At 48.0% G+C, this 21,532-nt stretch overlaps 1 protein-coding gene across 3 annotated transcripts in view; it reads left to right on the forward strand.

The window, feature by feature from the left end:
• The window catches only part of KAT7 (lysine acetyltransferase 7), a 33,643-nt gene extending 16,433 nt beyond the window's left edge, over positions 1-17,210 (forward strand). For all 3 annotated transcript variants that reach the window (XM_039227807.1, XM_039227806.1, XM_039227808.1), the window contains 9 exons: positions 1,362-1,460; positions 4,286-4,396; positions 6,140-6,331; positions 9,217-9,306; positions 9,530-9,670; positions 10,703-10,796; positions 13,706-13,852; positions 14,473-14,579; positions 15,499-17,210. In XM_039227807.1, the coding sequence (XP_039083738.1) occupies positions 1,362-1,460; positions 4,286-4,396; positions 6,140-6,331; positions 9,217-9,306; positions 9,530-9,670; positions 10,703-10,796; positions 13,706-13,852; positions 14,473-14,579; positions 15,499-15,600 (1,083 nt within the window). In that variant the 3' untranslated portion in view covers positions 15,601-17,210. The remainder of the gene's footprint in view (positions 1-1,361; positions 1,461-4,285; positions 4,397-6,139; positions 6,332-9,216; positions 9,307-9,529; positions 9,671-10,702; positions 10,797-13,705; positions 13,853-14,472; positions 14,580-15,498) is intronic.
• Positions 17,211-21,532: the final 4,322 nt, after the last annotated feature.

The following is a 21,532-nucleotide window of genomic DNA, read 5'->3' on the forward strand; positions in this document are numbered from 1 at the left end:
CTCTGCCCCGTAAGGGCCTTTAGCCGCCGCCATGCCTCTCGTTCCCCGCGGCATTACCGAATCACCGGTGTTCCGTCAGAAGCTCAGAAGCCTATTTGGGGTTTTTTCCCCCCAAAGAGTAAAATTTCACGAAACAAACACTTCCGCCTTGTAAGTGAAGGATTCCTGCTCTTTATGAAAATACTAGTAATAGTCCTGAGAGATCCTCCTGATTATTTGAAAGCCGCACTTGCTGCTCTATTTCCTCCCGCCGCATCCACTGCTTAGCCCTTTGTTGCTTTCAAGCCCCTTCGCTCCGCTGACATGTTTCCAAGGTCACCGGCAACTTTTCCTTATTAGCATCTGATACTTGTTGACTGGGTCATTTTTCTTCTATTTCTCTCTTGCCTTGGATTCCAAGATGCTGCTTTGCCCTAATTTTTCTATCTCTCAGAACATTCGTGCTCACTGATGGCGCTTAGGTTCCTAGTTCTTCCATGAATACCTTTGGTCTCTGCTCTTGCCATTTTTCTGCCTGACTGTACCTATACCTAGAAGAGATTCCATTTATCCTTCAAAGCCTTGAGCACTTTCTGAGCTGCTGTAGGAATTCGTCCCAGATCTATCGTTAATGAATTTCTTCCTCATCTGTTCCATCGGAATGTTCTCAGAATGCTGGTTCAGCCCTCATCACTTACCATACATACGTAGCTTACTGTGCGGGTGTCTGTTTTTGTGGTTAGATTATAGGGGGTAGCAGAGGAAGCCTGGTGAGGGAGAAGTTTTGGTTTGCAGCCAAGCGGATCTGGATTCGAGTACGGTGATTGTTACTCTACCTGTGTGGTCTTGGGCAGGTCGGCTAATTTCCCTAAACTTTAGTTCTTGTGACACATCTGGCATTTTTTTGGTGACTAATCCCTACCTGGTAAGGTAGTCAGCTGACAAAGTTTGTATCCCCATCGCTTGGCAGGTAATAATCACTCTGTAAGTGGCAGCTGCACTTTTTTTCATTATCCGTCTTGGGTGCTGGTCTTACTCGGTTTAAAAATTTTATTCATTCTCCTATCAGTACTTGGAAAACAGTAAACACTCAATAAATGCTTATCGAATTGAAATAATCTTTGTTTTATTCCTGTTGGTTTGGTGGGGACGTCCCTCCTTCACTCATGTCCCTTTGGGTTTAATGTTAAAAGAAGTATGAACTGACTGCAACTATGGTGGTCTGGGAACCCAATTTGGAATTTTAAAAGTCGCCGTAGTACACGCAGGGCGGCTTTAACATTTTTTCCCTTCCCTGCCGTGTTGTGTTTTGTTCTTCATTTTGAAACTTTATGACATGATGCGTTTTCTGGCTAGCTTCATAGCTCTCTCTTCCCTTTTAGGCGCCAACCGAGAGGCAGCTGCGGTATAAGGAGAAGGTGGCCGAACTCAGGAAGAAGAGGAATTCCGGGCTGAGCAAAGAGCAGAAAGAGAAATACATGGTGAGAAAACGCTCAACAGTGGGCATGAACCCTTGCAGTTGCATTCGATGGCTCTTGGTTTCTAAACTCTGCTTTTCAGATTCGCTGCTCGGGTTTCTCAAACAGAAGGGCCCTCCTCTGGCCCTGAGCGTTTCCCATCATCCCCCCCAAGTGGACTTGTTAAGAACGGGAACGGGAGGTCTTTGAAAAACAAAATGCCATTAGAATTGAGATGAAACAAATTCAGTCCTCCAGTTGTGTGTCAACCTCACTTCAGTTGTAAAAGGTTAAATTTAGCCATTTGAACAAATACCCAGGATATTGGAGATGTCTGTATAAGGAAAAAGTATTTCCACCAAGGGGTGGTCTGTGTATTTTTAATGGGAAAACAACATTCCTACCTGATAAAGAATATTAATTGGGTGATATATTCTATAATAAGATTCCTTGGGTAGTATTTTCATTTTTTTCCTAGTTTTAAAAGTAACCCACGTTTGTCGTAGGAGATACAGAACAATTAAGAACAGTACAGAAATAGGGGCACCTGGCTGGCTCAGTCAGAAGAGCATCTGACTCTTGATCTTGGGGTCGTGAGTTCCAGCCCCACATTGGGTGTAGTGATTACTTAGAACTAACCACAGTTAGCGTTTGGGGAAATAGCCTCCTGGCCTTTTACATAATGCCTCATTTATGTCATTTGGGTATTACTGTAAGTAACAGCTTTGAATTTCTGTGTTTTCATTTACATGGCTTGAACTAATTTTCCTCGATTTCATGAAAAACTCTTCATTTTTTTGCATAAAATTTTATTAAGTAAAGATTTGTCGTAAATGTGATTGATAAAGATTTATGAACGGGTTAATAAATGCTTACTATTTAGAATACCAAAGGGGCACTTGGGTGGCTCAAGTCAGTTAAGCTTCTGATTTTGGCTCAGGTCGTCATCTGGAGGGTGGGTGGGTCCCGTCTCAGGCTCTGAGGTAATAGATCTTGTGTCTCCCTCTCCCTCTGCCCCTCCCCCACTCGTGCTTGCTGTCTCTCAAAAATGAATAAACATTTTTTTAAAAAAATCAGAAAAAAAAAAAACAAAAATAGAGGGAAGAAAAATTCCAATAAAAATCACTGTCTGAGACATAACCCCCTGGGTGTTTTGGTGTGTGCTCTCTGGGTTTTTTTCTGATGTGAATTTTGATTTTTTGATGGAGTTGGAATTTTGGCTTCTTGAGTCATTGGAAGAGATGGGTTGTGAGTGCTTCGATCGTCAGCATGGCTCCACTGACGCAAAAGCATGCCAAACTATGTATTTACTTTTTTTGGCGGTCCTCCCTGCCTTGAGAATGATCATCTTACGAATGAGTGGAAACGGGTCAATGGGAGATGGCTGGTGGGCTAGTTTGTAGCTACATGCCTACACCAGACTCCTGGGTTGGTAGAGGGAGGGCTCTAGAATGGGGCCGGGTGCTGATTCCCTTGGCCCGGTTCAGGGCTTTTATCTGCTTGGGTAGATGTAGAATAAATACTACGATAATAGCATTTATTGAGTGCGTGGGTGTTAGGTGTCGTGGTTCTGTTCCCATCATTTCTAGGACAGCCCTGTATTATGGATGGCGTCTTAACTATTCCATAGATCAGAACAGCGAGGTTTAGAGAGGTAGTGATTGCCCAGGAATCTTATGGGTAGAAGGACTGTGTGAAGGAAAAACTGAAATTTATCTTACAAGCATCTACTTTACAATAAGTTGAGCTAGGTTATTTGGACCCAACCTTCCTGTTAAAAATGCTGGGTGGGATATTTTTTTTTATAACTTAAAATGTGTATGAAACCAGAAGAAATAGTTCATACTGAGAACCTACATCTTAGATAACAGTCCAAGTTCGAAAGATAACAGGGCAGAAGGGGAGGAGGGGTGCGCAAGAACTTGAAGAAATTGTAACAGCACCGAGATACTGGTGAATGGTTTGTTCATATGCTAATCGTGTGTGAGCTCTGGAATGTTCTCTCTAAGCTGAGCCATCCACTGCACTTAACAACCATTATCTTCTATCTCTGGGTGGGAGGTGGAGTCTAGGACTGAGTGGGAAGGGCTAGAATCAGAGTTAAGTTTAAAAGGGAAGTTTCCCTCGCAGCCTTCCTTCCCTGCGCAAGGATACTTTTCACTGACTTTCATGGTGAGACTTGATACTTCCTGAGGACTGCCGTACTTGTGTGCTTCTGGTTTTCTATGAATATTGCCTCTTTCTTCTTGCTTAGTATTCAGTAAAACGTTTTTTGAAGAGGCCAGCCTGTTGTGCCTGTGCACTTGGGCTGGAGGACTGCTCGGCACAGCTCACCCTTCCCCATCGCAGCTTTCCCTTTCAGTCTAAAATCTCAGACTCTTGAGTGTCAGAGATTTGGGGTTTTTGCTGGTTTGTTTTGCTTTGCGTTTAAATCTGGGAGTATCTGCCGAGGCTCCTTCCAGATCTCAAGAGTCTAGGAATGTGGAGTGCCTTTGGGCTTGATGTATTTTACTTATTTGTACTGTCATGCACATTTTCAGATGAAGAAATGGAGGTATAGAATTCTGATCCTCGAGGTGCTCATTTAGAGATAGAAGAATGAAACTCCTTTTTGAAGGTGTAGGAGCATTTTCTTTCTAGATTCATTAGGGTGGATAGTGGTGATTTTTGGCAATAACCTGATAGTGTGTCTTATGCTCGATTCCTAGTGCCTAGTATAATGCCTGGCATATAGTAGGCACTAAGTAAATAGCTTATAGTTGTGCTTGGCCCTCCGGTTGGCATTGATTGAAATGAAATAGATCAAGTTCTTAGAAGCGGAGAGAATCATGCTCTGGTTATTTTCCTAGGAACACAGACAGACCTATGGGAATACTCGGGAACCTCTCTTGGAGAACCTGACTAGCGAGTATGACTTGGATCTTTTCCGAAGAGCACAAGCCCGGGCTTCAGAGGATTTGGTGAGTATGAAAACCTTCCAGCTGCGGACCACTTGTGAAGGGCATGTGGGCCTGCCAAGAAAAAAGATCAGCAATCAGTTGGCTGGGAATTAAACGTACTTTGCTGCTTGAATCTCTGTCCCCTTCCCCCAGCCCTCCTGCTTCAAGGTGATCCACCCCATTCATATTTAAAATTAATTACCCCTCCTCCCTTCCCTTTCCTTTCCCTGTTGGGTTTTCTCTCTCCCTCTCACCTTCCGGAAGGACCAGTCCAGGTATGTGGCGGTATTGAGGTATTGACAATAGGCGCCCCTCCGTCCCTTGGTTGGGTAATTTGCAATTCTGAGAGCCTGCAGACTAGGTGAGGAGCCACTCTGTTCTCTTAACCCCCTCCAGGAACTTGGCTTAGCTGAGTGGCCTCAGCCCTTCCAGTCTAGCTCTAAAAGACTTAAAAGAGCAGCAAAGAGGAATAAAGCAAAAGGCTGTAGCAGATATTTTAGAAAATTCAGCTTCGATCTAGCCGAGTTTTGTATACGAAACTGGTTTCCTGTTCTGATCTTTAATGACAGTTTCCCACTTACTTTTGATGCCCTAGGCAGAATTCGCAACAACTTTGCTTTAAAAAAAATTGTGGTACCTCTGATTTAACAGATGAAATGTGTTGAGGGAAGCTTAGCTGAAAACGTGAACATCCTGTTAACCGCCCTCTTTTTTTTTTAATTATTTCAAATATTTCATTTACAAATCTCAAATAGACTTGTTGGGAACTTGGAAGAGGCAGGGTTTGATAGCTGCCCTGAACTGGGCTGGGCTGCTAGGCTGTGGCTGGCTTTCTCTAGTCTGCTCCAGAACGGTCCCCAGGTTAGTCTGTTTCACCACCCTGCACCTGGTTATGCTTAAAGATTCTCCTAGCCACTAAGTGGAGGTAGATCCCCAAAAGTATTTTCTACTTTTTAAAAAAAAAATTTCTTTTAATGTTTATTTTTGATAGAGAGAGACAGTGCTGCAAGACGGGGGGGAACAGAGAGAGGGGGACACAGAATCAGAAGCAGATTCCGGGCTCTGAGCCATCAGCACAGAGCCTGCTGCAGGGCTCGAACTCACAAACTGCGAGCTTGCGACCTGAGCTGAAGTCGGACGCTCAACCAACTGAGCCACCCAGGCGCCGCAGTATTTTCTACTTTATCTTGAGTTTAGATTACAGCATGAAAGCACCCGTCCATGTTTCAGAAATGTTTTCTCAGGGACCTATATTGAAAAGATGGCCCCTTATACCTGTGGGTTTCTGTCCCCATGATCCGTAAGCTTTAGAAGCAGATGACAGAGCACGTTCCAGGTACTCATTTTGGTTTCATTTGAGAAGGGTCCTGTAAGGAGGGTGGGAGACACATTTGCCTTCTTGGTAGATTGCTTTAAAATTTGGTTTGGCACACGCTGATGAGAAACAAAGTTTTACCAATGACTTGTTCTGAGATTCAAGAGACCAGGCCTAGATCATGGTAGGGAGCAGAGAGAAACCACTTGCTGTCTGTGGAGCGAGACCTGTGCCCCAGGCAGTGGACCGGGAGTTTTCTAGAAGCCTTCCCGATTATCCGTGCCCCAGTAGGCAGCCCTCCATAGTGCAGGTTTCTCCCGAGTTAGAAGCCAGTTCTGTTTTGCTCACAGCCTAGCATGGTGGCGTGTGTATAAATTAACTCCGGGCTTTTTAAAAACAAAGGTGAGCAATTCTCCTCTTCTGACTGTTTGGTTTCTTCTCCACACCAGGAGAAGTTAAGGCTGCAAGGCCAGATCACAGAGGGGAGCAACATGATTAAAACAATTGCTTTTGGTCGTTATGAGCTCGACACTTGGTACCATTCTCCCTATCCTGAAGAGTACGCACGCCTGGGACGTCTGTACATGTGCGAATTCTGTTTAAAATACATGAAGAGCCAAACGATCCTCCGCCGACACATGGTGAGTTGTCTGGGCCTGGGTTCCGCGATCGTGCTGGTGATGACCTGGGGAGCTCTAGATGCTGGTGTCCCTCTGGATAATGGATGACCTTTATCCGTGCATTTCTTGGTGGCCCCTAGCAGTGCGCTAAAGGCATAGGACATTGAAAGTCACATTTCAGGGTTGGGGGATTCAGCCCTGTGACCAGGCTCGTGTGCAGTGTAGCATCTGTGAAATAGCTGCTGTTCCTTACCCATGTCCTGTCATACACACTGCCTGCTCCTTTCCATTCCTCCCTGGGGTATGAATTCCCTCTGCCTGCAGTGTTTGTGTGTCTCAAACTAGGTGAAAACAAATGGACTTCATTAGAGCAAGGACAGTGTTGACGCCCCTTCATATCCCTAGCAACCAGCGTGGGCAGTAAATGCCCAGTAAATGGGCGTTGAATGAATGCTCATTTAAAGGAGGCAAATTATGAATTTACAATATGGGTCCTTTGGTGCCTTCTCAAGTTTAGTGCTTTCTGGTTCCTGAACATCGTCCTTATGAAAATAGGAATAAAGCTGTGACACTCACTTTGTTGCTTACTAGATAGCTTGAAACTGTTTTTCCCTAGTTGTGGAATGAAGACTCTTGCCTAAGAGCCAGGGATTTCTGGGAGCAGAGATGGGGAAAGACTGGAGCCTTCTGGGCAGGGAACCGTCCTTTCCCTGTTTCTGCAGTCACGGCGTATTTGGCTCTAAGACCTTTTGGGGTGTCCTTTCTTCTGGCCCCTTCCCCGTTATTTTCCGGGATTTCCATATTTTGAGCATCTACAGCCCAGGGTGTCTGTCCTTCAGCCCAGGGTGTCTGTCCTTCCGCTCTTCTCCCCAGCTGGGTTGGGCGATAGCTACATTTTTGTGCTCCTGTCGCTGAGCACAGGTCTGTAGAGCTGTGGCCCAGAACCGCCCCACGAGGTAAGCCATCCAGACCCCTGCACGCTTGGGGTAGAGAGGGACTGCCGGAGGGATGGGCAGGGCTGGTGGGGACACGAGGGGGGGGGACACCCCCAGGGCGTGGTACCAGAAGGACGAGTCTCCAACCGTACACGAGGACAAGCTAAAATGCCATGTTGCTGCGTGGAAGCAAGGCTGGTATATTTATTGGCGTGAACTCCTTCCCGTTTAAGTCTTTCTTCCTTTTTGTTTCTGGTTATTTGAGTGGCATTAACCAAAGAAGTAGCCGAAAAGGGCAGGAAATAGTAGTAGACAGGGTAAACAAAGGGTTTGGACAAACCTGAAGGTCAAGGAAACATTTTGTATATTCGAGGACCTACTGCGGTAAATGAGGTTCAAGAATGGAATTTCAGGAAGTGAAAACCTGTTTTCGCCCACACCTCTTCTGGTTCCCGTTGCTTCAGGGGTAATCGCTGACTCGGGCCTTCTGTGGCCATTTGGCCAAGAGTTAGGCTTCTGTTTCTAAACAAATAATCTTTATATTCATTGGGCTGTTTGAAAGAGCCAGCATGAGGATAGAGGCGGATATGGGAACAGATTGGGTGGAGCTTTCTTGACGTAATTCCAGTTCATATTTGGACCTACATGTGACAGATTGGGGCATGATTCTTGAGTTGACCAAGAGTCACAATAAAGCTTAGTAGAAAATGTTCCATGTACATACACTTCTTAAATGACATTTTAAAATGTATTTACTTAGGGGCGCCTGGGTGGCTCAGTCGGTTGGCCAGCTGACTTCAGCTCAGGTCATGATCTCACAGTTTGTGGGTTCGGGCCCCACATCAGGCTCTGTGCTGACAGCTAGCTCAGAGCCTGGAGCCTGTTTCAGTCAGATTCTGTGTCTCCCCCTCTCTCTGGCCTTCCCCTGCTCACGCTCGCTCTCTCTCCTCTCTCAGAAATAAATGAAACATTTTTTAAAAATTAAAAAATAATTTAAAAAAATAAATAAAATGTATTTACGTACAACTTTGCAAAAGAATTCGCCTGTATGCAGCAATGACTGAAGCTTCATTGAATCTGGGAGTAGGGGCACGTAGGGGGCTCAGTCCATTAAGTGACCCAACTCTGGCTCAGGTTGTGATCTCACAGTTTGGGAGTTCAATCGAGCCCGGTGTCGGGCTCTGTGCTGACGGCTCGAAGCCTGGAGCCTGCTTCGGATTCTGTGTCTCCCTCCCTCTCTGCCCCTTCCCTGCTTGTGCTCTGTCTCTCTGTCTCTCAAAAGTAAACTGTAAGGAAAAATTTTAAATGTGTTAGACACTGAAGCTGAGGAAAGGAGGTATCTTGTGCCCCCTTGTGGCCAGGTGCCCATGTAACCCCCCCCCCAGTTTCTTGTTGCCTAATTTTTTTTTTAAAGCTGCAGAAAAGACTTGCCCCTATTCCTTATGTAACAAAGGGCACACTTTTGGTGGGGGTAGTTTTTATTATTACAGGCCTCTCTTATCTGAAAAAAAGAAGACTAATGGCTAGGCGGTAACAAAGTTTACTGATAAAGGTGAACGTCAAAGTATTCCTGCCCTTAGCAACTCTAAGCTGCTGGAAATAAGCTGCTTAAGAATTTCCTGTTGGCACACGGCGTTTTATAATAAGTGAGGGTATTTTTTAAATTTATTTATCTGTCTTTTACATAGTAGATGTTTTTAATCTCCTGGGTTGAAACGAGGCCAGGATACGATCTAGAAAACTTGTTCTAAACTGCTATAAAAATACCGTAAGCAGGTTGCTATGATTTTAGAAACTTTTGTTTCACTGAAACAGAAACTCTCTCTCTCCTGCAGTACCTTCTCCAGTGTGTCCAGCTGTCTGTCTGTCATATCACCTAACTGAATCTGACCTGTGATTCATTTGTCCTTTTGAGTAGTAGTCTAGTTGGGGAAGGTTTGTGTCCCTGATGTGCATTCCATTCTCCTGCAGGCTAAATGTGTGTGGAAACACCCGCCCGGCGATGAAATCTACCGCAAAGGCCCCATCTCCGTTTTCGAAGTGGATGGCAAGAAAAACAAGGTAAGTGAACCGTGGCAGGAAGAGCAGTGGCGGCGGAATGGACCCCCACGCTTCCGACGGCGTTTGCTCTCCATCTCACCTCATGAGGAAGAGAAAGCTCCACTCTTGACCAGACTACACTCTCTGTCTCAACAGCCATGATCGCATCTGTAATTTTTAGGCCTTGATCTGGTAGGTTTAGGCATTCCTGGCCCACACGTGAATCCTCTTTCTCTGCTTCCAGATCTACTGCCAAAACCTGTGCCTGCTGGCCAAGCTTTTTCTGGACCACAAGACGCTGTATTACGACGTGGAGCCCTTCCTGTTCTATGTCATGACCGAGGCGGACAACACCGGTTGCCACCTGATTGGATACTTTTCCAAGGTCAGCGGGATCTGGGGGTTAAGCGAATGGCCAGCACAGGGTGAATGATGTTGCCCTGTGGGGACGCACATCACTGACAGGAAGGGGCGGGGCGCTCGGAAATCCATGTGTCAAAGGTTGTTTAATGAAAATGTGCGATTCTTTTATTAAAAGCTTCTGGTTTATTCATTTCTGGACTTGCGGGCTGGAGCTGCCTATTAATTATTGGCCAAGGCCCTGCCTGCTAATAACCCTTAAGCCCGCATTCTGTAGTCAGGCCAACCCTCCTGGCTTTGCCCTCTGTTATTAGCCGAGAACCAGGAATCTGTTGCTCTTGCCTGGCTTTCTAGCTGGCCTTTTTCTTGATAACGCCCCTGTGCCTTTGAAGACTGAAGGGCAGATTTTGCTTGTGACTTTTTAATACAAACTTTATTGAAATGTCATTCTTATACCATACAGATCACTCATTCAGAGTGCATACTTGAGGGGTATTTGGTGGGTTAGGCGGCAACGACACAGACCCTGGCATTTCATTACCCTGGCAAGAAACCCCTAAGCAACATTCTGCGTTTCCACACAACCCTTCCCAGCCCCTTGTTTCTAGAAGTTTGCCTCTCGTGAACATCTTACATAAGTGGAATCCTACAGTATTTGATTTGCTGTTGACCAGCCCTTCCAAACTGGGGGCTTACTGTTTGGGGTCTCCCTCCTTTCCAGCGGGCAGCCCCCTTTTAAAAACATAACACTCACAGAGTGCTGCCCCAGACCAACTCAGCAGTCAAAGCCTCAAACCTCCTTGCCTTGCGCTGTGACTATAAAGAACTCTGAGTCTGCCCCCTGAGTAGGAGACTGGCCTGGAGCTAGGGGACCCCTGGGATGAGTGGCTTTGGCCCCGGCAGATGTGGACGGAGCAGCTGTGAGCCTGACAGCCACGCCCCAGGACTGGTTAGCCAGATATTTTTGCAAGCGCCTAATTTTGAATTTATGGGACTGCAGACGCCTTTGGTTCCAAGCCCTCATGACCTACTTTCATCTGTTTGCTCTTGATTTCAGGAAAAGAACTCGTTCCTCAACTACAACGTGTCCTGTATCCTTACCATGCCTCAGTACATGCGACAGGGTTATGGCAAGATGCTCATTGATTTCAGTAAGTGAATCTGCTAAGGCCCGCACTCAACAGCGGGCCTGGGCCACGGGACTATTGTCATCTCTGTGCCCCGTGGTCTCTAGTTCCTGGCAGGCATGTAGCAAGTGAGTGAACGTGTGGAGAATATCTGAGCACTTTCCGGTGAGCCTGGTACACGCTGACCCTTCATTGTATGAATCCGGAGTTGGTCCCTGACAGTAGGAGACGGAGGGGCTAGGAAAGTAAGCTTTGCGGGATTATCCCCATTGGAGACTTAGGAACAGCACCTACATGCCTAAGGCTTCACGTCTGTTCCTGGATTGGGGGTTTCAGTTTTGTAAGGCCTTGTCTGGAGGTGGTCCATATACCCGGTAGAGGCTTCGGGCCTCATTAATTGTGTGTTCTGTATTTGGAATTTATTTTTAACCCCCGAACCAATACTCTTGGCACTTGCAGATTGCACACGCGTGCACAGCAGCAAAAAGTAAGGTGCCGCATTTTCTCGGCTGCAAACAGCCAGCTGCCTCGTTTTCAGCGTTCGTAACGTAAACAGATGTTCATCTCACGGTCCGTTAATGCCACATTTTTCATATTTTTGTGCTGTTTTGTTGCTGATTTCTCTCTCTGTCTCTCTCCTAGAAATAAATAAAACCTTAAAAAAATAAACATTTATTTCTAAAAAATGTTAACGTTTATTTTATTTTATTTTTTTAAGGTTTTATTTATTTCTAGGAGAGAGACAGAGAGAGACAGCGTGAGCAGGGGAGGGTCAGAGAGAGAGGGAGTCACAGACTGAAACAGGCTCCAGGCTCTGAGCCGGCAGTCAGCATAGAGCCCGACGTGGGGCTCGAACCCACGAACTGTGAGATCATGACCTAGCGAAAGTCGGCTTAACCAACTAAGCCACCCAGGCGCCCCTAATAATAATAATAATGTTTATTTTCGAAAGAGCATAAATGGAGGAGGGGCAGAGAGAGAGGGAGACACAGAATGTGAAGCAGGCTCCAGGCTCTGAGCTGTCAGCACAGAGCCTGACGCGGGCCTCGAACCCACAGATCGCAAGATCATGACCGGAGCCGAAGTTGGCCGCTCAACTGACTGGCCATCCAGGCGCCCCTGTGGGTGCTATTAAGTGGCCCCTAAGTGGAGTTCGGAAATGCCATCGAGAAAGGCTGAGGTGTGCCTCACAGAAGAAATAAATGCCTGTGTTAGACAGGCTTCGCTCAGGCATAGGTTGTGGCGCCGATGGCCGGCAGCTGGATGCTAACAAGTCGAAGACAGGGTTACATAATGGTGGGTTGATGAAAACACAACCAAAGGCTCATAGGACCTGAAACCCTGCATTTCCCCCTGGGAGCAGTGGTGCAGTATTCGCCGCACTTCAGAGAACGTTCAACTCCTGTATATGAGGAGAGTCCACTGTATTTTATTCAGAGTTCGCTGTCCTACAATATATTTTAGTCACAATTAGAATTCTTAGAGTTAGCCTTCCAGCATTTCCATGTTTCAACCACCTGGGAAGGGAGGCAGTGAGGAAGCAGCACGGCCTGGGCCGGGGTGGCGGGGGGAGGAGTCTCTCTGTGACTCTGAACAGGTAACAGGTAACTATTTATAAAACAGCATAAACATGTTTTTCTGGAAAATTCCAGCCATGCATAAAAGTAGAATAGTTGCATAATAAAACCCCCTGTAATGAGAGATTAGCATTTTATGACCAATCTTGTCTTACCTTTATTTCTACCCTCAATTAACCTTGTCATCTCTAACAGAGAAGGTCTATTTCAGGTTTAAAAAAAAAAACCAAACCTCCCTAAACTTAATTACCCTAAGTTACGGTATTCAGATTTCCTTAATTTTCCGATTTTGTTCCTTTAAAAAAGCACATGTAATTATTTTTACCCTGCTCCAAATAGAATTGATACGTTGGGATTGATAGATGTGACTTGTCAGTCACTTGTAGTCGGAAAGTTCACAGTCCCATCTGCCTCTTGTTTTTCTTTGCTGTTTACTTGGCGGAAGCAGGTGAGTTTCTCGCTAAGGTTTCTCAGTGGATTTTATGGACTGCGTCCCCGTAATGAGATTAGGATACTGAGATAATAATCTGTTTTTAAAAAAAATGTTTTTTAATGTTTTATTCATTTCTGAGAGAGACAGCGTGAGCAGGGGAGGGTCAGAGAGAGAGAGAGACACACAGAGTCTGAAACAGGCTCCAGGCTCTGAGCTGTCAGCACAGAGCCCGACGTGGGGCTTCAACCCACGAACCGCGAGATCATGACCTGAGCCGAAGTCAGATGCTTAACTGACTGAGCCACCCAGGCGCACTGGTTTTTTTTTTTTTTTTTTTTTTTTAAAGATCTCCAGGGACACCTGGGTGGCTCAGTCGGTTAAGCGCCTGACTTGGGCTCAGGTCATGATCTCATGGTTCATCGGTTCAAGCCCCACGTCGGGCTCTCTGCTGACAGCTAGCTCAGAGCCTGGAGCCTGGATTCTGTGTCTCCCTCTCTCTCTGGCCCTCCCCTGCTCACAGTGTCTCTTTCTGTCTCTCTCAGAAATAAATAAAACCCTAAAAAAATTTTTAGAATAAAATTTAAAGGTCTCCAAGCTAAAATGAGAAACGATGTAACGAAATGGCTTCCCAGCTCTGCCCCACCACCCTGTTCCCAACACACAACTACAGGTACCATTGTTAAATGATTCTACACATGAAACCTTGTAGAGTTTTCTTCAGGTTTCGTCCAAGGAAATGTAAACACCGCATTCTTCCCTCTGGTGTATCCCAGGGCAGCGTCCTGTGCAGCAGCCGCCATGTATTTCATCAGATGTCTGAATCCTAACGGACTGCAGAGCAGATGGCATTAGGCCTGCCCTGTCGGCATGGTGCCCTTTACTATTCCGGTGAAGTACAGTGTCTGTGTTCGGTTCCCCGGCAGGTTACCTGCTTTCCAAAGTGGAAGAAAAGGTTGGCTCCCCGGAACGTCCTCTCTCTGACCTGGGGCTCATAAGCTATCGCAGTTACTGGAAAGAAGTGCTTCTCCGTTACCTGCATAATTTCCAAGGCAAAGAGATCTCTATCAAAGGTTGGTTTTGACCCTTGGAGAGACGGTTGGTACCCAAGATGTTAATGCTGCTGAATATTTTTGGCTTTTCCACTTGGTTCTGCTCTGCTTGTAACCTGCAAAGAGAATGCCTCATTCTGTGTTTCACCTGAGTAGGAGAATAGAAGGCCCATTGCCTGTGGGGCACTGTGGAGATCCTCACTAAAGAGGCCTCAGGGTCCCAGAGCATTTGGCCTCTTGGGAATGGTTATAGGATTTGGTTTCACAAACCTGGGGTTGTTAACAAAAGGCAAGAAAGAAGACCCCTCCCCCCCCCTTTTTTTTAATGAAGTCTTTTGGCACACACAGGAGCTAAGACTTCCCTGTATGTTTACGTAAGTCTGGAAGAATTTAATCAGGACTGTCTTAGACTTTGATTTCTGTAGAGGCCGGAGTGATTTCTTGCTGTAATATGCCTCTTCTGTAGTTAGGATTGGTCAAATGAATGTAGGCTTTTCCTGAACAGGTTGGGTTGAGTATTAAAGATTCCAACCATTTGGATTTCCTTGGGGCGGGGGGCAAGGGAGCTGGGTTGGGTGGCTGAGTTCGGGGGGTCTTGGGTCTGCATTTTGGTCAGGTTCTTAGTATTGCTTCTATTTCAGAAATTAGCCAGGAGACAGCTGTGAATCCTGTGGACATTGTCAGCACTCTGCAGGCCCTTCAGATGCTCAAGTACTGGAAAGGAAAACACCTAGTTTTAAAGAGACAGGTAAAGTTTTTCTTTGCTGCTGGCCCATTGCTGAATGCCTCTTAAGGCTTCACATGGCAAATTGGGGCCTTAACACCCAAAACACAACCCTATCTTTTCTTTTTTAAAATGTTTATTATTTTTGAGAGAGAGAGTGTGAGAGGAGGAAGGGCAGAGAGAGAGGGAGACACAGAATCCAAAGCAGGCTCTGCTGTCTGAGCTTTCAGCACAGAACCCAGCATGGGGCTCGAACCCATGAACTGCGAGATCATGAGCTGAGCCAAAGTCAGACGCTTAACTGACTGAGCCACCCAGGCGCCCCCAGCCTTCTCTTCTCAATGGAGTGGGCTTACATGCACCTTTTACTGGGTCTCCTTTTTTTCCTCTCTGCACTGCCCTGATGCCTATTTCTCTGCACTGATGCCTGTTAAGCTTGTCTCCCATCTTACCCTTCTCAGAAGCTTCGGGTAAGCTCCTGTCTCAAATTTGGAGGGCCCAAGTAAGGCAGATCAGTTAAGCAGTTTTGTGTCACCCAGCGCGTGGGTCATTGGATGGTTTTCTTTGCTTGGAAAAAATTGCCCATCTGTAGCGGGCAGCCTTCCTAGACTGCAGGGCTCGTGGAAGTGCTTTTAAATTCCTTTAACAAATGCCACGTCAGGCCATGGCCCACCTGTAATCCATTTTAGTTGACTCCTGTGTGATAAGGGAAGACACATAATGATTTTCAGTTCTTACTGAGAACACAGTAGGAAGAAATGGATCCTGTAGCAAAGCGTTTTGTAAGTCAAGATATTTTGACACCTCTTTTGTACCCTAGCGTATCATTAAACTTCTGGCGATTCCTCCTTGACTGACTGACATTTTGGAATGTTAACGTGTATAAGGACATTTTCGGTGAATGCATGTAATATGTTTTCCCATCATTCTCTCCCCCCACCAGGACCTGATCGACGAGTGGATAGCCAAAGAGGCCAAAAGATCTAACTCCAATAAAACCATGGATCCAAGCTGTTTAAAATGGACCCCTCCCAAGGGCACTTAAAGTGACCTGTTACTCTGAGCCAGTGAACCCCAGCAGTAGGAATCCATACCCTAGGGATCTGTCTGTCATTTCTGTTGCTCTCGTGATTGGCAAGTACAGTATCCTCTGGGAAGGCCCCACCCCCACCCCCCCTCAGGACTGTCCTGGCTCCGAGCCCCGCGTGCACTGCAGACGCTGGTTCTGAGGAACTGCTGTTTCGGCCTCAGTGAGGTTGCCCGGATGGGATCTCCCGTAGACGTGAGCGCAGATCCCCCGTAGCACTGACCCAAGGTGTTGTGTTCGGTACTGTACCTGTCCAGTCACTGGTTCTCGTGCCCTCCCGCCCCGTGAGGCTGTGTGGTGTCTTCTGAACTTTGTAATAGTGCTTCTCGCCACCCGGTCACCAGACTTCCAGATAATGGTGGCCGCCGCCACGACCTTTCCAGTTACTCCTTCCGCGTGGGGTTTGTTTTTGTTTTTGTTTTTGTTTTCCCTTTTTCTTGGAAGAGCAGGGAAGAGGTGACACTTGTGAGTGTGCGCGAGCCGAGAGGGGTCCGATCCCTTTGGACTTTATCTCACCTGGCATTTTGCCCGCCCTTTTTATCCAGGGGCCTGTTTTTGATCAGCTTCCAGCTGATCGGGCACAAGTGTGTTTTTTTTGACGCTCCCAGGGATTCATCTTGGTAACAGCCCGAGATTTATGTGAATGAAATGGAGAGAAGGACTGTGAGGCGGTGGTTCTGTCCTTCCGAGTTCGCGGGCGGGGCTGATTCCGGGTGGAAGGAACCGAGTACTTCTCGTACTTCTCGTGGCCTCCCAGGCCTCAGTGTTTGCCCCTCACACGGCTCCCCGCCCCGTGTCACTTACATCTGCAGGTGCCAAACGCTGTCTGGTTCTCACTTTCCCTGCTGCACGCTGCCTGGGTCATCAGGCTTCCCAGACCTTCCCCTGGGAGCGGCCAGTCCGCTCTGGCACACCGCCCCCCAGCCCAACAGCCCTGGGGAAGTAGGAAGTGATTGCAAATGAGACCCGGTCTCCGCCCAGCCCGCGGCCCAGCAGGGCAGCGGCCAACCCCCCCCCCCCCCCCCCCCCCCAGCATTTGCACCTCCTCTCCGGTGCCTCCCCCTCCCTCCTGAACTGAAGTGCTCGTGCCCTTCCGAGAACTCCATCTCCTTTTTGGGATCTGCCACCATCCCCCGCCCCCCAGCCTCTGGTCTCCTATTTTTGGTTTCAAGCAAGGGAAGAGATGCTCCCTCTAATTTCCCTCCAACCCATTATAACCTGCTATCTTGGGGCAGCTTTTGATGTAGGACGTGCCACCCTCCCCACCGCGGTCTCCTCCGGCACCGCTGTCCCTGTGCGGAGCCCTCCCCCAGCCCCGACTCCGGTCATTCGTGCCTTTCTCCTGTCCTCTCTGTACACTGCTTACACTCACTGTGGCCCGGGGGCAGTCGTTCTACGCATGTTCGTGGCAGCTCCCTGCCAGTTTCAGTTCACTGTTTATTCAAAAGCAACTTCACTGGGGGTTTTCTTAAGGGGTAAAGGCCTTTTACCGAAGCTGACCCTTCCCCACACGTGGTAGAATGTGCTGTTCTGTATCTACTCCTCAATAAAGCATGTTCTCTGCTCAAGGCTGTCGCACGCAGGGGCTCTTCTTTACGTCTGGAAAGGGTGCAGACGGCCGGCCGCTTGTGGTGATTGCACTTGGGGTTTGTCTGCCCCAGCAGCAAGCTGACTATTGAGGGATGTGGTTTGTGGCTGCGGAATTATGTTTTTTTTCCAATACAGGCTATCTATAGAGGGGGTGATTGCTACAAACTCTTCTAAGCGCAGTGAATTCTCTGCCTCACTCGGTTGCGGCTAATAGGCATGCATAGCAGTGACTGCTCACTGTTCGTTTTTTGTTTTTTGTTTTTGTTTTTTTTTAAGTTTGCTGTATGCCCACCATGGGGCTCGAACTCCTAAACCCAAGATCAAGAGTCACATGCTCTACCAAGTGAGCCAGCCAGGCGCCCCAGTATTATTTATTAAGTTCATCTTCCTGTGATTTCAAGGGCCAAGGAACCAGCAGGAAGTTAGGATGGCTGGGGTACAATGGATACTTGGGGTGGAGTGGGGACAGATTGATCCCCCCTCCTCTCCAAGCTCCTTTGTTAATAATGAGCATTGTCCCCTCCAGTCATTGACACCCAGATTGGGAGGGTTTCTGAAAGGCGCCGCATCGCCCTAGAGCACGTACCCTGCACAGGGAAAGGAAGGCCGGCTGGCGCAGCTGAGCATCTGACTCTTGAGTTTGACTCAGGTCATGACCCTAGTTTCGTTCTGGTGCCCAGCCTCCTCTGTCGCAGCACAGAGCCTGCTTGGGATGGATTCTCTCTCATTCTTGGGCCCTCCCCCTCTTGTTCACTCTTTCAAAGTAATTAAGTTCTTAAAAAAAAAAGCGGGGGGGTGGTCCTTCTTAAACCCTTAGAATGATGTATGCCCATATCTCCGTATTTTAGACATTCGTATCAAAGAAAATTCTGCTCACTCATATTTTGAAAACATTGGAGTGGGTAACTGGGCCAGGAGCCTGGAATGCTGAGGCCCGTGCACTGGACGTTTTTGTGTGCACCGACTCAGCCACTGGGCACCGAGCGTGCCTTACCGAAGAGCAGAAGGAAGATTTCTCGATCTTCAACCCCTCACGGGTATGGGAACAGTGTTTACCTCCCGGGCGGTTTTGTGTAGAACTGTCCCCTCTGGCTCTTCCTACCTGCACACAAACAACTCGGCTGCATGGGCTCTTTCAGTAGTGGAACAAGTCCATAGTAACTCCCGGATCCAGCTCCTGAAACCCTCAAAATGGAAACACCTCCTCTATTTCCAGAGGGAGAAGGGAGCCCTGGCGTGTGCCGGTTGCTTCCCAAGTGAGTGGCCCTGCTGCGGGCCTTCCCACTGCCTCCGCCTCCCCTCGGCCCATGCGCTAACGTTCACACCCCCTCTGGAGGGGGGATACCTGGAGCCCAAAGCGACAGTAAGCAATGAAGGCAGCACACTCACTTTGGTCTGTCCAGCTTCAGAACCTGCACCCACCCCCCGCCACCATTTACATTCTCCACTATTTTGGTTCCATAATGAACGGTCATTCTCCCCTTTTTAGTTAGATTTCCTCACTTCAGCCACAGGCACCCATGCTTCTAGCGATTTCCATTGCCCAAAAAAACATGGAAACTTTGAGATGAAAGCAAGGACTTCAGTTGATCCTATACGCAGCAGCTAGGGGCCAGAGCCCTGAACCCAGAAGCGGAAGCCAGGCCCTGTTCAGGTGTCCATTTGAGCTGTTCAGGAAGCATCGTCCCTTCCTGAGGTTTCCTTCCCTCCTCACACCTCTGTCTCTTCCTCATGGGAAAACTGGAGCTCAGAATTCTTGCTGCCGGATTATAGAAACCAAGCCCTGATCCTCCGGGTCCAGACCCGTTAGCAACACTGTCATGTTAGTCCCCTTTCTCACAAGGGTCTAGGAAGTCAAGTAATTTTTAACAATATGGCTTCCCCTTTGACTGTTGGCTTGTTTCTTGTCCCTGCAATTCTGGGCAGATTACCTGCCCCGGGTTAGGGATGGCCTCGCACGGAGCTGATGCGAAGGCAGTTGATGCAGGTGAAGGTCAGGGCTACCTACAAAAGGCCAGTAGGAAAATAGACCACAGCTTACAGTACACATTGCTCCTGGAATATTGAATGGAATGAAAAGCATCTTAGAGGTATTTGTAGCTTCAAGGGGAGTTCTGAACCTTCCTGCGTTTTCATCTGAAGAGCCACCAGTCAGCCCAATGGCATCCAGGAAGGTGCAGATTGTGTGAGCCGTGCCGGGGCCAAGCACTGTAGCTCTCCGCAGAGACCCTTTACTTTTACTCTTGTGACCTTTTGAGAAAAAAGTCCTAGCATTGGATCTTCCGGAATGTGCGCGATGCTGATACACGCGCACATTTGTCTACAGTTCAGGAAACTCGGGCCTTCGAAGCCCTTTCTTGCATTGAGGTTAAGAAATAAGAAACCTTGGAGGCGGCCGGGTGGCTCAGTTGGTTAAGCAGCCAACTTCGGCTCTGGTCATGATCTCACGGTTCGTGGGTTCGAGCCCCATGTTGGGTTCTGTGCTGACAGCTCAGAGCCTGGAGCCTGTTTCGGACTCTGTCTCCCTCTCTCTCTGACCCTCCTCTGCTCACGCTGTCTCTCTCTCTCTCAGAAATAAATAAAACATTAAAAAAATTTTTGATTTCTCTCAAAAAATTTTAAAAAATTTAAAAAATTTTTTTAAAAAGTAAATAAGAGGGGCGCCTGGGTGGCTTAGTCGGTTAAGCGTCCGACTTTCGCTTAGGTCATGATCTCGCGGTTCGTGGGTTTGAGCCCCGCGTCAGGCTCTGTGCTGACTGCCAGCTCAGAGCCTGGAGCCTGTTTCAGTCTGTGACTCCCTCTCTCTCTGACCCTCCCCTGCTCACACTGTCTCTCTCTCTCTCTCCTAGAAAGAAATAAAACATTTAAAAAAAATTAAAAAAAAAATAAAGAATAAGAAACCCTGGTTTGCAAAAGCTTCTGTGAGCAGGTCTGAACCCTTCACTCACCCCAAAGCCTGTGGCTTGTATGCACAGGCTCATATGGCCGGGCCCACGGAGGGAGGTAAAGGGCCCGCCAATGGAGCAGGCCTGCCACCCTGTGGCTCCTCACTTCCCCTCGTGGCCTCGCACGTGTGCACATAGACACACGCGGGGTCCTGTGTGTTACTAGGCTGCCCGGAAAACTGGCTGACAGGTGTACGTAGAATTGTAGAAAGGATCTTTGGCTCTTCGGTGAGATCGTGGAATCCTCGCACCAGACGCGCTACTCCTGGCCCAGCACTTTCTGCCACAAACTTGCATCACTGCCTCTCCCAGACTCTTTCCTGCCGATGAGGGCAGTGTAATTGCCCACTTCCTCTGTGGTAGCTTCCAACCCAACGCCAGTGAGCGTCACCAAGAAGGAAACAAAGGACCGCCCGGTGGTGACAAATGTCCCTGGTGCTGAAATGCCAGCCTGTCTCCTGGGCCTCGTGCAGTGCCTGCAGATGCAGGTCATGCTGCCTCCTCCGTTTGTGAGTTTGGGGGTTTGTTTATTTGTGCCCGAGAGTGGAGAAAATGACCTGTGCTGTTGCACAACTTGGCTCCACTGCCCCTCCCCCTGCCCCCATGTTCTCTGAGATATAAACACCTTTATCCTTGGTCATTCGTGTTCATTCCAAGCAGCCAGTCCTTCCGTCTTAACTGGGTGTCCGTTTCTGGGAACAGCTCACCTTTCTATTTATTCCAGAGTTATTAGAAACCTACATTCTTGACACACACACACATTCTGGTGTGGTAGATCATCTCCAGGGCCTACACTCTTGACACACACACACACACACACACACACACACATACACACTCTGGTGTGGTAGATCATCTCCAGGGCCTACACTCTTGACACACACACACACTCTGGTGTGGTAGATCATCTCCAGGGCCTACACTCTTGACACACACACACACACACACACACACACACACACACACACACACTGGTGTGGTAGATCATCTCCAGGGCCGGCCACCAGCATTTCCTGGCTATGTGTTCCCTTCCTTCCCAGTAAGCACTGTCTTCTTCCTTCTGGAGTGTGCGCTGGACTTTCCCTTGTGTTGAGTCCTCGAATGTGGCAGAAGTGGTGTTCTGGCAGCTTCCGCTTTCGCTGCAGGAAACCAGCTGCAATGTTTCCACACCCAAAGCCTGAGCGCAAGTGAAGAGTGAGGTCCGGACGCGGGAGAAGGTGCAGAGTGCAGCCCCGAGATACCGCATGCGGCCTCGCCAGTGACCCCTGCTGGCACCACCCGAGACTAAAGAAATGCAAGTGTGAAATCCTGCTTGAAGCCGTTCATTGCCGGCAGGTGGCTCGATACACAGCAGC

Source organism: Hyaena hyaena, unplaced genomic scaffold, assembly GCF_003009895.1.
Source record: "Hyaena hyaena isolate Hyena2069 unplaced genomic scaffold, ASM300989v1 scaffold_29, whole genome shotgun sequence".
NCBI classification, from domain to species: Eukaryota; Metazoa; Chordata; class Mammalia; order Carnivora; family Hyaenidae; genus Hyaena; species Hyaena hyaena.